This window comes from Hypanus sabinus, chromosome 23, assembly GCF_030144855.1.
Source record: "Hypanus sabinus isolate sHypSab1 chromosome 23, sHypSab1.hap1, whole genome shotgun sequence".
NCBI classification, from domain to species: Eukaryota; Metazoa; Chordata; class Chondrichthyes; order Myliobatiformes; family Dasyatidae; genus Hypanus; species Hypanus sabinus.
The window spans coordinates 28,206,083-28,221,241 of NC_082728.1; the positions used below are offsets into that span (position 1 = coordinate 28,206,083).

Sequence of the window (15,159 nt, forward strand, 5' to 3'; positions counted from 1 at the left end):
CATTATTTTCAGGTTGGAAGATTATTAATCCTGGGGGTTGTCACAAGGGTGAGGCTGGCCTCCAATGATTTTACTGACCTGGGTAAAAATAACTTCCTATTACGTGTTACATCTGTTATTATTCATTACAAAATAGCGAGGTGTAAAAAGATGCAAAGAGTCTGAAATGGAATATCTATTCATGTTAAATGAGTGAAGAAGATGAAAAGAGAATATTATAGACAAATGCAAAGTTAACTGTAAGTGTGTCCAGAATAATTCGTAGAGGACACATACCAATGAATGTTTTCATTCAAAGGGTCCTTGCATGTAAAATATGGAAGGTTAACAAGCAGGCTGAACAGTCATGCAGGTAAAATAGCATGTTGGCTTTTATTGCAAAAGCTTGGATGACAAGAATAAGGAAGTCTTGCTCCAAGGACCTAGAACGTTTGTGACTCTCCAGCATGGAATCCTATGGGTACTCAATAAAGTTTGCCAAGAATGAAAATTTTTTTTGGACCAAAATGAAATGAGGATTGACTGGGAAAAGTGTTGAGCTCAAGTTGACCGTATTGACTGCTGGACTAACCCAAGGCGCCAAGATGGCCACCTCCAGCTGTCCTACATTATGTCTTGATTCCAATTTCCTTATCGTTATCTCACACAGATTTTCTAAGTGCAATGTGAAAAATAAACATATCCTGTGGTTGGATGAAAAGAACTGCCTGAAATGCCTATACTTTCCTTTCTATCTACATATTTTCTCCACAGATGCACAACAGGTCTGTATTGTCATTTAAGATCATAAAATGAGCAGACATATTAGTTTTATAGACAACAGACAGCAGGTGCAGGAGTAGGCCATTTGGCCCTCTAGCCAGCACCGCCATTCACTGTGATCATGGCTGATCATACACAATCTGTACCCCATTCCTGCCCTCTCCCCATATTCCTTGAACCCGCTATCTATAAGAGCTCTATCTAACCCTCTCTTGAATGCATACAGAGACTTGGCCTCCACCGCCTTCTGGGGCAGAGCATTCCACATATCCACCACTCTCTGGGTGAAAAAGTTTTTCCGCATCTCTGTTCTAAATGGCCTGCCCCTTATTCTTAAACTGTGGCCTCTAGTTCTGGACTCTCCCTTCAGCGGGAACATGCTTCCTGCCTCCAGTGTGTCCAATCCCTTAATAATCTTATATGTTTCAATCAGATCCCCTCTCATAGAGAAAGTTAAAGCAGACTGTGGAATTAACGGAAGTGGAAAATAATACCCTCTCTTTTAATAATGTAGCAATCATTATAAAGCCCAGTAATGCAGCTTAGCAACCTTTTATTGTGCACTGTCTTTGGCCTTCTGATTAATGAACGAAGTGCACAGTACAATATGCCCTTCACTGTAACACAGTTTTCAGATTGCTCCTGAAGGGAGTATTATAGAGAGGGGTTAGTGTATTGATACATGCTCTGCTGTTGCAAATCATTTGTGAGGCAATGGAACAATTACTTTCTGCATGACCAGCAGCCTGAAAGCAGCCATGTGTGCTTCTCTGTGAGAAGAACTGACTGTATAGTATTATTCAGGTCACAAAAAACCTAAACAACAGTATTTAGCAGCACTTAAATAGTCTGTCAACTACTTTTGCAGAAATCACTGCACTTCAAAAACAGTCACATGCAAGATTTAATAAAAGAGAGAGAGATTTAAATAAAATCAGAGTGGGTCCAACAGTGCTAATTCAGTCAGAGTTCCCGCCTGGGGTGTACAAGAGCTGAGAGCCTTTGCATAAGTGGCAAGATGGACAACAAGAACACTGAGAAGAAAAGAATGGAATAAATGGGCACAAAAAGGAGAGAATTAAGGGTCAAGTACAGGGTTAAAGAAAGAGAGGAAAAATATTAAACAGGAGGAATGAATCCGCGCTCTGACCTCTGTCTGTCACCTCCCCCTCGTTCCCTACCTCATTCCCTTTTCCCTATGGTCCACCTTCATCTCCTCTCAGATTCCTTCCTCTTCAGAACTTTATATTTCCCGCCCCCCATCCCCCCAGCTTCCACTATCACCTTCTACCTATCCGCTACATCCACATTTTGATTCTGGCATTTTCCACCTTCCTTTCAAGTCCTGAAGACATGTCAACTGTTTGTTCACCTGCACGGACGCTGCCTAAGCTGTCGAGCTCCTCCAGCATTTGGCGTGTTGCTCAGGAAGTGTTAATTGCAGAGATGGAGAAAGATGCACACTGAGAAAACGGAGGATGCCCATAGCAGTGATGACAAAAGGAAGTGGGTGAGTATAAAGAGAAAAGAAAAGGGGGAATGGGCACCTGTGAAGTGAAAAGGTATGACGTTGATCACTGGGAATGGAAAGTAAGGCAATGGGCTAGTCATGAAAAGGAAAGGGACAGCCAATCATGATTACAGGTTTGAGAAAAGACAGAAACAAAAGCCAACTGGGAGTGCCAAACAGAGTGAAAAATTAACATCAGAGCCAGACTCTGCCAACATTGAGTAGAGGCAAGTAAATGGAAGTTTAAGACAAGCAGCATAAAGTAAATTCATCAGCTTTTATTTCAGGGAGTATCACAATAAATGGAATAAAGACAAACAAAGGCTAGACAAAGCACAGAAGAAGGAAGTAAAACCGTCAACATAAACTAAAGGAAATTATTGATAACTACTGTTGTGTCCAGCAGGGAAGAGAAGAACAAGAACTTTGGGGAAAGGAAACCCATTCTAGGGGGGGCAATGAGGTAATAGGCAGGCGCAACAGAAATGATGCTTTACGCAAGGGGAGAAAAATGCCAGCATGAAGTAAGGAGAGGTTAAAGGTACTTGTATAGTCAAAAGGAAAATATGTGCTACTAAGGAGTAAGTGATGACTATGGGATTAACAGCTATGGGCGAAAAGAATGTGGTGTGTTCCAGAACTAATAGGCTAGAAGAGGTGAGAAGTTTATGGGCTAGAACTGAGAAGAAAATCAATGAACAAATATGGGAGAGGAGTTAGGGTGAGAGGAGGACAAGAAGCATTAACTATTGTGAAATGAAGGGGAACTCCAAGTTAAAGAGAGGATTCAGGTAAGTTTAAGGAAGAAGACCGAGTAACAGGCCTGTGCAAATGAGTGTGGAGAAGATGGTCCCACTGCTAAATTGAAAGATATACAGTCTCTGTGTGCCGGATTCTGGGGATGCGTTACAACAGAAACTAGAAGGGAAGTTCTGGATACAGTAAAACATGGCCGATGTAATTTTTGGGGAAGTAACGTTCTGATTCGTCTGTGAAAAATTCAACTGTCATATTATTTATTACTTTTGTGCAGGGGTTCCCAACCTGGAGTCCATGGACTCCTCAGTAATGGTAAGACTTCATGGCATAAGAAAGGTTGGGAACCCATGCTTTAGTAGATGAATAAGTCTATTAATTATGAATCTTTACAGTTTTTAATTAGAATGCATAATATTTTATGTAAAGATTCCTAGAGGAACCTGCCCCTGGTTACATGGAAATGAAGCACCAGTGTTTGTGCCTTCAACATTTGAGAATTAATTGTTTTCCCTCCAGTATACAGTAAGCGACTAAATGCTGGCTCTATCCAGCGCTGAAGTTACAAAGCTCATGTTTTCATATGCCATAGGCTTATAATCAGAGACGTTTCAAAGCAGTAAGCAGTTTCTGGGAGTTACCAAGGGGTTTCTGCCAGGTTTCTCTGGTGACAAATGAAAATGACTTAAAGCTAATGGCAGAATGGAGGGGAAGTTTCTGACTGATTAGATTCTGTTGGCTTTAATAGAGCAACCTTCTGGTTTAAGGGAAATCAAACAAAAATTGAAATGGTGGTACTTGGATGGGAGGAAAATTTCAATTTGGAACCATGCTCAGCTTTAACAGAGTGCTGCTAGACATTGCATATGCCTGCCAGTCTGGGCAACAAATTCTGCCAAATCTGAATCAAATTATTTTGTCATTTTGAATCTGCATTTTACTTTGTTATAATTCTTGACTACAAGTGTTAATGCAAACTGACTGCCATTTAAAACTTCTTGCATTAGAATTGGCTTCATTTATATTGCCTTACATTGTTCAAAGATTCCTGTACTAGTGCACATAGTGTTTCCGTGGTTCTGAATTTGTTCCTCGTTCAACCTCCCATGCATATTTAAATGGGTGTCACTTGCATATAAGAATATACAGTATACCAGCTGTAAATCTGACACTATTCATTTTCCCTGAAGCATCCTTTATGCCATTCATAAAAATCACAACATTCTCTCAAAATACTGTATTGAGCATTTCTAAATCAAAGGTCACTTTAAATAATCCAGTTATAAAGCTATTTTGATGTGCAAATTGAGATTCTCCAAAGGTCCAGTGCTGTAAAATATATACTGAACTTTTTTAATTTGACAGTATCTTTGTAGTCCAAAATTGGTACAGCAATGACCAGCAAATTGTTAATACAGTGTATATTCCCTCTTAAAACTATTTTACAACAATGCTCTTCAGAGTTCAGCTTTTGCTGTAACTCATAGATAAAAAAAACGTTTATGTGGCACTTTATTCAGTCATAGTTATTCAAAGTCAGTTTTTTTTCCCATAAATCAATTCTGATTGCTTTAGAAATTCAGCATACAACACACACCAGCAGCAGTACCCTTCGGACTGAAGGGATTTACAGTGAGAATTGTACTCAGGGAAGGATACAACAGAAACGAACACCAAAGTCTTTTAAGTAACATTAAAGAAGTCCAGCAGGACTGATTGAATTTTTGTGACTCACGAAATCTACAATACTGCAATGCAATGCAACACACACACCTACCCCCCTCCCTGCCCTTTTGTTTAGCATACAGCGGAGGCAATTCTAATCTCCTATTTGTTTATACAGGGATAATCCTTGTAGAGCACTGAGAGGAATGGGTGCAGCATTGCTTTTCAAGATCAGTTAAAAACATCTATTGAATCAAAAGGAGCCCAAATCAAGTGCAAATGTATTGGTCCAACTTAAATTTGCACCACTTCTTTCATCTTTTTTTTTCTCTCTTGCAAGTACATGATGTTTCCCGGCAGGAATTCATTAATTGCCAAGGCTGTAATGCAAAAAAAAATGTGTGCATATTGATGTTGATAGGTTTCAGGGTTCGAAAACTGATGTGAAATTGATTAGGAGATTATTGTTTTGCTGCAAGTGTGAATGCAACAAGCCATATGATTTGAATAGAAGGATTAGTTTGAAATGCCAAAAATCTTGATGCCTTTGGGACCTCCGTGATTGTATCAGTGGCATCACAAATCCCATAGTGCTGCAGAAACAAACACAGATATGGTTTTCGTATCACTATTGGGTTTTATTCTGCTCTAGTCAAATGAATGATACTTAAATAGTTTGCTTTCCCCGATCACCTCATTTCTTCCCCTTTGGCTTTGGATCTTCTTACTGATGCCACATTTTAATGTCTTCAAAGCAAACATCAACAGGAAGTCTTTAAAACAGTTCACATATTTCTTCATTTAAATTCACTATCCAGGATTTTCTGTGTATTCCTAGTGGCCAACACGACTGAGAATTGCAAAAGCATGCAGAAATACAGAATATTTAATGATTAGCAGTATTTTCTGAATAAACTAATAAAGGAGCACAAAGGATTACTTTTTGTGAGTAGCTATAGTAACCAAGGTTCTGCCCCAGGCTTCACTTCATCATCTACATTTTACAAAGTCTTGCATGCTGGAAAAGTGTGATGGAAAGCAATTTTTATTTTACTAACTGCAGCATTTTCCAGTAACATAGCTACAGGGTGCTCCATCGATTGACCATGAGATATGCAAACGATTCCACAAGTGACCTCACTTTATAACCCATGAGAATGTAAGTTCTGCGCAGTCCAGTTAAGTCAGGTCATGAGCATAATAGCTTCTGTGCCCCTGTAATGAACGTTCTAGCTTCCCACGCTGGAAAAGAGCTCTCAAAATCTTTTCTTTCTGGAATAGACTTCCAACAATTTATTTTGATTTTGTGATATTTTTATGAGCACTTATTTTAATTAACAAAAAAAAAGTGCCGGGCAGCTCTGTGGAGGCAACATAGAAAGGAGTTTTATTAAGTGAAGCTGTCAAACATGTTCCATTGCTATAGGGTAATACTAGGCCACAGAGTACTGATGCATGCTATCCTATTCAGTGCATGTTACTCAGTGGTTGACAGGGCATCTTTCATGGTATCACTGGTGCAGAGATGTCAGGAAAACATCCAGTAAATGACCCAACAAGAGGGTTCTGTATTTCCTCAGTGAATACTTTATTTATCTACTGGTAAATACCGGCTTTCTTTAAAAAAAAATTGAGTAAATTCGTATGCCTGCACTTGCTTCTGTACGGGTGGGGAACTATTGGAAAGGGCAAAAGGATAGATGCAGTAATCACCCTTTTGTGGCTACAGATTCTCACAGGAATATATATGATGCAACAGTAAGAGCCAGAAAGAGAGAGTTCCATTCAATAAATGAAAATAGCCTAACTTGCCTTTGTTTTTTTTTAGAAAATTAATATTTACTGTAGAAATATTCAAAAATCAGCTTTACATTTGTTATCTATATGATAGATTTTGTATTTCAAATCCATTACATCGTTTGTATACCTAAATGACATGTCATGTAGCAGAATGTCACTGACTGAACAGGAATAAGGTAACAGCTGTTTGAACAGTGGGGAGTGACATCCCAATGGCAATTCAATTGCACTCGAATACAGGTTTGGACAAACAAAGGTACGAAAGGCTAAAGTGTTCCACACAGTTTCAATGTTATCTTTACTTCAAACTAAATTGATGCTTTTTCATCGAAAAAGCTCCAGCCTGCTTCAGTTGAAAACTTTTTTCATGTCCTGTTTCCCTCCTGCCATGTTTGATTGTTTTGATACGTCATCTTAATTCTTTATCTCTTCTGCAACTTCTACATTCTTGCAGCCCCCCCCCCTTTCCAGTAAGTCTTGTTCATTATCACCTGCTACAATGAGTGTTCTAGAACAGCCAAATATAACACAAATAATTTTGAAAGTAAGGTTCGGCTATGCTTTAACAGCTAAAATAGCAAGACCTGTACAAGACTGCCAAGACTCGATATCAAATACTGTGCCTCTCTCCAAAATAACATTGCTAATCTCTTTTACTGAACTTAACTCTCCTATTAGCAATAATTATCACAAAACACTGATTTTCCCCAATATGTTGCCCAGTCTTTAGTCTGGGGTTTAAGAATTTAGATGATCCTCTCTGTATTATCAATCATCAAATTATAAAGCTTTTATCTCTCATCACATTTTACTTTAAAATCTATAAACAAAGTAAGGGGAACATCATGCACAGAAGCATAACAAAAGCAGCAACACAGAAGCATAAACATCCCGACTAGTACAATAATGCCTTAAACTACTACTACTAAACTCATAGAGCTGTTGTACTAACAAGTGCTTTACGGGGAAAGGGAAAGGCAGTTTTTAAACTGTTTGCAAAAACTAAAAGAAAATCTTTTACATTGAAGCATTGTCGTCGGTGCTGTCATGTTTAATTCTTGTTGATTTATAATTTTAATAAATCCTGGTGTCATGCTGATTTAAGAACAAGTGCTCTCGGAATACAAAGGGTTAAGTAATGATGGAATGATCGCTTGGTATGGCATTGTGGAGAGAGAAAGATGGATGCGAGTCCTGTCTAGAAGCACTTAATTTATAGAAGAATTAAACTAGCTGAGCAGATGGAAGAAGATACATGAAGACACAAACAGCAGCAGCCTTTCCATCCCAGACCATAAATTAGTCTGATAAATGGGAAATTTATGACCTTAAAATATCTACCATCACCTATCATTTCCCTGGTGCTGTCACTGTAATGCTATGAAATGCAATGGGAACTGCAGACAAGGAAGGGAACTCACACTACACCAGAGGATTCCTCATGGAAAAGCCCAGGTATTTGACAGCACAGCTGCATATAAACAGTTGAGTTCAGACATAGAGCCCATTCCCAACACCGAGATCTGCTTGTGTTTTCTGCTTTAAAAAAAAAATTCTGCTCTCTGATAACAGCAAAAACATCCCAGATCAACCACAGGGAAGATGCGAGCAGTTCTCTGTGGTGACGGGTTGTTAAGACAGACGATGTAATTTTTTTTCCGCTCTTGCTCTCTCGCTGTCCGTACAGCGGAGTCCGATGCCCAACACCTCCCCCCCCCCCCACCCCACATAGTGCTTTCAACGCAACAAAAGACTTGACCCCATAAAGCAAGGGCAAGACAAAGGAGTTCATTTCAATAAGGCACTTACCTCCTGGAGAAAGAGAAAGGCTGGAGTGCAGGGGATGGTATGCGAGAGCATAGCGGAGTTGGACAGCAGAATGCAGCCGGAGTTTGCCATTGAGCAGAGCGTGTATCAGGACGGCGCGCGTGTGTTGTGTGTGTATGTGTGTGTGCGTGTGTGTGTGTGTGTATGTGTCTGTGCGTGTGTATGTGTCTGTGCGTGTGTATGTGTGTATGTGTGTATGTGTACCTCTGGAGCTCTCTCGCGCTTGATCTCGTCCTCTCTCCCGTTCAACTACTTAAACTGCATTCATAAAGTGCTGTTGTGCGCTCTGTTTTGAAGCCGACTGATCAATGCAATGAATGCACTTATATTTAAAGAGAACAAGAAAGGGGGTTTCTAAAGCAGAACATGTTTGCGCGGTGCAGGGGTTATTGTACATTCACAACCAAGTAGAAAAAGATACTTATGAAAATCAGCTGTTAGTATCATTAAATAGTATTCAATAATGAAAGTTAAGTTATATATTTTGGGACTATTTGAACTTTTAACATTTTCAAGCTCTTCTCATCAGTGCTATGCACGTACAATCTTGCACTATTAGAGACATCGTTATGCCTAATTTAATATTTTTTGAGGAGCAGATTTTGTGTGCTGCACTGTGTTCAGCATATACAGAACTGGCTCATCCTAAGTTATAGATTGATTAGGATTGCAGCATTAAGTGATTTGCAGAAAGTATCATTATCTAATCAATAATTATCTTACCAACAGAATGATTATTATTCAGACCTAATTGAGAGATTGCATTAAGTTTTGCACTTTGAATTTTCTCAGGCCGCCTCGACCCTCAGGAGTTCAGTCTTGGGAGATACCTGACACTTCCTGCTGAGTGTCTGGCCTTCTGCACTGTTGCCCAACCCTTCCCTATTCTGATAAGGTGTGAGTCAGGGGAAAAGAGGAATTAAACAACCAACAAATTTTGAAAGGATTGATGTTCTATGCAACCCAGGTCGAACCCTGCACAACCTCAGAACTCTATAAGCAGCCAAGGAAGCATTTCATAAACGTGGTCACAAAGATGCTTGTAGGCCTGGGCTCTTATTTGGCTGAGACCTTACTGGTGAGCCTCATCACCCGTTTGCGGAGGAAGGTTCTCCTCACTTTTTTTCTCTAACCCCACTTTAACCTCAACCCCATGTCACTGACATGCAGAATCACGAGATACATCCAACCCTGAGGACCATGGTTTCACATCCAGACAACGTTTGAGTGGTTTTGGAAAGGGCGGCAGAGAAAGAACATAAAATCAGAAAATATTACACTTCCTGCTGTAAAATGACAGTGTAGCTCTGTCATTTTCCCACTGGATTTTTGACTGAAGACTGGGCCAGGCATGATGTTTTACAGCTTCCAGTGTATATAAGCCAGTAGGTAATACATTTAAAACAATCTGTGGGAATGAACTATAGACAGGGATCTTAAAAATGATAAGAAAACATATCAATTCATGTAAAATAACAGCTTCAATATTAGGATGGGCGTATTTTTTCTCTTTGATGATTTTATAGGCTGTTGTCCTATCAGAGGATTCCCAAAAACCTCACGAAATATTTTAGGCTTTTTGAATGAAATCAGGAGTCTGTTTATGACAGATTTCAGCCATCCACTGGGGTTAGTGCTTCCGCTTATCCATAGCATGTGCTATGATTAGGCTAGGAACTCCCCGAATTGTGTATCAGTGTGCCTTTCATATGAGCCCATAAGACACAGGTGCAGAATTAGGCCATTCAGCCCATCGAGTCTGTTCTATCATTCTATCATGGTTGATTTATTATCCCTCTCAACCCCATTCTCCTGCCTTCTCCCCATAACCTTTGACACCCTGATTAATCAAGAACTTATCAACCTCTGCTCTAGATATATTCAATGACTTCTCCTCACAGCTATTTATGGCAATGAATTCCACATATTCACCACCTTATGGCTAAAGGAATTACTCCACATCTTTATTCTAAATGGACATCCCACTACTTTGAAGCTGTGCCCTCTGGTCCTAGACTCACCCGCTATAGGAAATATCCTCTCCGCATCCACTCTATTGAGGCATTTCAACGTTCAATATGTTTCAATGAGATTCTACCACCCCACCCCATTCTTCTAAATTCAATTGGGTACAGGCCCAGAACCATCAAACACTTCTCATATTTTAACCCTTCCATTCCCAGAATCATTCTTGTGAACCTCCTCTGGACCCTCTCCAATGCCAGCACATGTTTCCTAGACAAGGGGCCCAAAAACTGCTCACAACACCCCAATAGCATTCTGACCAATACCTCATAAAGCCTCAGCATTACACCTTTGGTCTAACATATAATCTAGTCCTCTTGAAACGAATGCCAACATTGTGTTCCTTACCACTGAGTCAACCAGAAAGTTAATCATTTGGGAATCCTGCACAAGAACTCCCAAGTTCCTTATGTGGTTTGCTGAGAAGGGCAAGGTATCCCAGCCAGACAAAGGGCAGAAGTGTATCTTGCCAGGTTATGATTTTGGCTGTGATCTCCAAAGGAAAAAATAAGGGCAATTATTTTATTTGGGGGAATACCATGCTTTGAATAATTGCAAGGGCATTTTCTTCCACTTCCTGAACTGGATTTCTGGCATCAACTTGCAAGGTGACCCTTAATACTTTGGGGTGCAGCAGTATCATTAAAAGTAAAGAAAATTTTCCTTCCAGCGAATGATCACAGACTGGGCATAGAAGCCCCACATCTTATCACACTTCAGCACTTGCCCCTCACACTCTGCAGCATGTGAGCTTGTAAAATGTTCCTTGGCTGCACAATCTATAGCTCAGATCTCTCATTTCAATTAACTATACTTCCCACTGCCTCAGGAGAGCAGCCAATATAATCAAAGATCCCACCTACCTCAGATATTCTTTCTTCTCCCCTCTTCTATTGCACAGAAGATACAAAAACTGAAAGCAGGCCCCACCAGGCTCATAGACAGGTTCTACCCTGATATTGTCAGACTCTTGAGCAGACTTTTTGTACAATAAGATGGCCTCATTATCTATCTCATTATGGTCTTGCACTTTATTGTTTACCTGCACTGCACTTTTTCGGTAACTTTTACACTTAAATTAGTATTGAAAATGATTTGTTTTTTCTCCAGCTCTAGGTATTGTGTAGTGATTGGATCTGCATGTAAAGTATACCAAGTTTTTCATTGTATCCTGCTACACATGACTATAATAAACCAATACCAATGTCAATTCCAAGAGGACAGCTTGAAAGTATTACATAATTAGCAAATACTACAGAAGTAATTTCCATCCAGGAACATTATTGTTGGTATCAAAAGGAAGAAGAGAAGGTGGTGCAGGTGCATAGTATCACTTCAAGGTCATGCTAAGAGACGGCCGCCCAGCCTCTCTAATTTAGAAACTTAAGCGTGGTGGTTCTTGTGTGTGCCAGGATCGTGCAGGGCATGCCAAGAGGGTAAAACTTCTCCCACGGACTTCAGATGACAGTGTTGTTTATCCACTTCTAATCCATGCACATACAAGGGACTGGAGATGCTGGAACGTGGAGCTACATACAAAGTGCTGGAGGAACTCTGTGGGCCAGGCTGTATCTATGGAAGGAAATGGATAATTGATGTCTGTTAAGACCCTTCATTTGGTCTCTATGCATTGCTGCAAATTCCAGCATCCGCCCTGTCTTGTGTCTCTATTTTACTGCTCCTCTGTGAAGTCTCTTCAAGGTTTGCCTACTGAAGTTATTCCTCCGGTCCAAGTAAAGGGTCTTGATCTCAAACACCAACAATCCATTTCCCTCCATAGATGCTGCCTGACCCACTGAGTTGTCCAGCCCTTTCAGTGTTGTTCTAATCTATGCATACCTTTTAGACATTCAGGAACCCTGAATATAGATGAAGTTGTTTTGCTCAATTGGCCTTTGGACCTCAAGAGCTAATTGCTTCACTTGTGGCATTGTTTCCAGTAATTTTGCTAAAATAGCACATAAATGAATGTGATTTGAGCACTCCACTGGACAATAAGTGAACTCATTATGCCTCAGGTTAGCAGTTAAAAAAGAACACCATTGAACATGAGGGACCATGAAACATTTACTAAGTGCTTTAACAGTGCTAATGATTGTGATAAAAACTTGCTGTGACCACTGAAATAGCTGAAAGAAAACAGAGTACCCCAGACAGCTTGGCTGCAATAAGCACCAGAAAAACCACTACGCCTTCTGTGGCACTATTTCTTAAAGATGAAATGCTGGTTCTCCACAGGAAATATCTGGGTCAGCGAGTTACACAACCATGACCTATTCATCTCATGCATGGGGGGATATGACAGAATGAGTTAATGCACTGTCTGAAAGTATGAGAACCACCAAAGAAGAGTGGCACAAATTCAGTGACAAGTGAATGCAGTAGAAACTACTCTGCACTCTACAGCACTGCATTGTCTTCAGCCAATGAAGGTTGAAGAGTTTCATTGCAATAGTCACAACCGCCAAACATACAGTAGTTTACCTTACGATATCTGGCATCTCAAAGAGGTTCATCCAGTATTTGTGAGTGAATCAGCCAGCGGCCAATAAGAACAGCACCCGGTCGATCGGTATGGAAACATGGGTAAGGGCTGACTAGTTTCTCCAATCAGTGCCACGTGTGCACAATGGTAAGAGCAAAGACAGGAGCAGAATGAGTGTAATCTTTGTACCATCACTCAGAATGTTGCAAACCATGAACACAAACTGTTTTTACAGTGATCTGAAGTGCCATATACCACTGAAAGCCTTCCTCTTGTGGCAGTCTCTACCATCAGTACTGCCCAGGCAGGTCTACTGTTAATCTGTTAGTGTCTTCTGAAATATCCCTTGCCTGAGAAATAGATGAGGTGCTACATACAAGCAGTGAGTATTTTCCCAGGAGGTGCACAGTGGCCTTGTATATCACAAGAACTTTACACGGTGTATCTACACTGAGAGACACCATATGGTGCCAAGTGATTTTTTGTGAATTACTGATATAGGACTGTAGTGATTTTAGTGGAAATTTCAATGCCCTACAAGGAACCAACATGATCAATATCGTCCCTATCATAGGTGATCTGTCGATTACTGATGGTCACCCAATAATCACCAGTTGCCTTTCTCGTGAGCTGCTGACAAACATCTGAGGCTCCCGGCATCGAAAGAGAGTATAGTCACCAACTCCCCCAAAGGTATTTCATTAGCAAGAGTGTTGAAGCCAGGATGAATGATATGCCAGTGATGTGCAGATGATTCTGATGGCATGCTGTGAAACCTCCTCACAAGCTGCATCCTGAAATTCTTCCTCCATCTGGTTATCCTTCTCTTGCTTGCTAATGTTGACATTAATTTTACTATTACACTGTGTCCATCATTTTGGAGACTTTATCTAAGGTGTGCTACTAAGTCATCCCCTTTTCTAAATTACCTACTTTATATACTATTGTAAGCAATGATTAAGCACTTTACTTTGGCATGAAGCACACTCCAACAACCCATAATATCATTGATTGGTAACATCATTTAAGGTCAAGGAATCCCTCAGGGCCAATTCAACTGGCCTGTTATCACACAGCCCTGTGTATGGAACGTAGCTGTGTGCAGAATACAAGAGTGACATTCTTGGGTCAGTGATTAAAAAAAAAACCCTAATTGTCTGAGTCCAAAGTCAAGGTTATGGTGGACTACTCTCATGCAACAATACAAGTTGGAAATCATCTTCCCAATATCTGCAAGCACTCTTGTGTAGTCAAACCCTAATATCTGTTTGATAGTATTTTTGTTTTCTGTTCTAAATAATGGAAACCAGTGACTATGCTACTTATTCTACAATAATGTCATTATTTGCTGCACTTGCTTCATTTTTTATTTTTTATCTAATTTTTATTAGATATCAACAGAAGAACTAGCTACTGGCTCCATTCAGATCTTCATCAACCTTAGCATGAATATAACTGCCAGATAAAGCAAGAAAGCCAATCACAATTTACAGTCTAACTTGAAGCTAACAGTGAAATCCAAGATGGATGGACCCTGCCTCTCTTGTGCAACAGGACTAATTTGCATCCTGATGACAACAGGGGCATGCACACCATTTTGATGAGAGAGCCTCAACACTCCTGCCTCTATCAGCCTCTGCATTGTTCGAAAGCCACAGTGTTGACTGCCAGCCCCAGAAATGTCATCATTTGCTTCAATTCTTGATGTGAGTTGATGCTGGGACATTTGAATAAAGAACTTAACTCTTGCTAGCATTGAATTTTTGGAAAACTGGGGATGATTCCCCTAGTTCCAAACTTGAGTTAAACTCTGGTCTACAATATTTGTCTGCAATGGTGCTCACACTTGCTATATTATACATTTTTGATGCCAGTCTGGACCAAAAACACGCTATAAAAAATAACTTCTCTTGACAAAATGAAAGAACAACATATTGTGAGATACATTAGAAGTGAATGAGATTCTGCAGTGCCTCTGTGTGTTTGATGCCCTTCATTCTCTTTCCTACTCTATTCCTTTTTCAATGCTGATTGCAACCTCCAGAGCTTTATCTACCATGAGACCTCATTTGCATTGACTGATCTTGATCTATTGTCTCTGCATGCACAAAGAGCTTGATCACGTTTTCCTTCCATTCCAATGTGAGACCTGCATGGCAAAGAGCAGCACTAGATCAGTGATCAATTATTGCCCCTGCTGAGCCATATGGAAGCATATCATTCCTATTTACTCTGTCAAAGGTGCCTGAAGGACACTCACACGGGTGTGTTTGATGAAAATATAAATTATTGGTGCCAGGCTAACAACAGCTCCTGTGCTCTTCAGTGA

The 15,159-nt window shown here is 40.2% G+C and overlaps 1 protein-coding gene across 15 annotated transcripts in view; it reads right to left on the reverse strand.

Annotated features, from left to right (window-relative positions):
* The window catches only part of rbfox3a (RNA binding fox-1 homolog 3a), a 653,715-nt gene that overhangs the window by 442,592 nt on the left and 195,964 nt on the right, over positions 1-15,159 (reverse strand). For 14 of the 15 annotated variants that reach the window (XM_059948624.1, XM_059948625.1, XM_059948623.1 and 11 more), the window contains exon 1: positions 8,303-8,500. The exons of the other annotated variant lie outside the window; for it this stretch is intronic. In XM_059948624.1, the coding sequence (XP_059804607.1) occupies positions 8,303-8,392 (90 nt within the window). In that variant the 5' untranslated portion in view covers positions 8,393-8,500. Of the gene's footprint in view, positions 1-8,302; positions 8,501-15,159 lie in introns of those variants that run through there. 15 annotated transcript variants of the gene reach the window in all.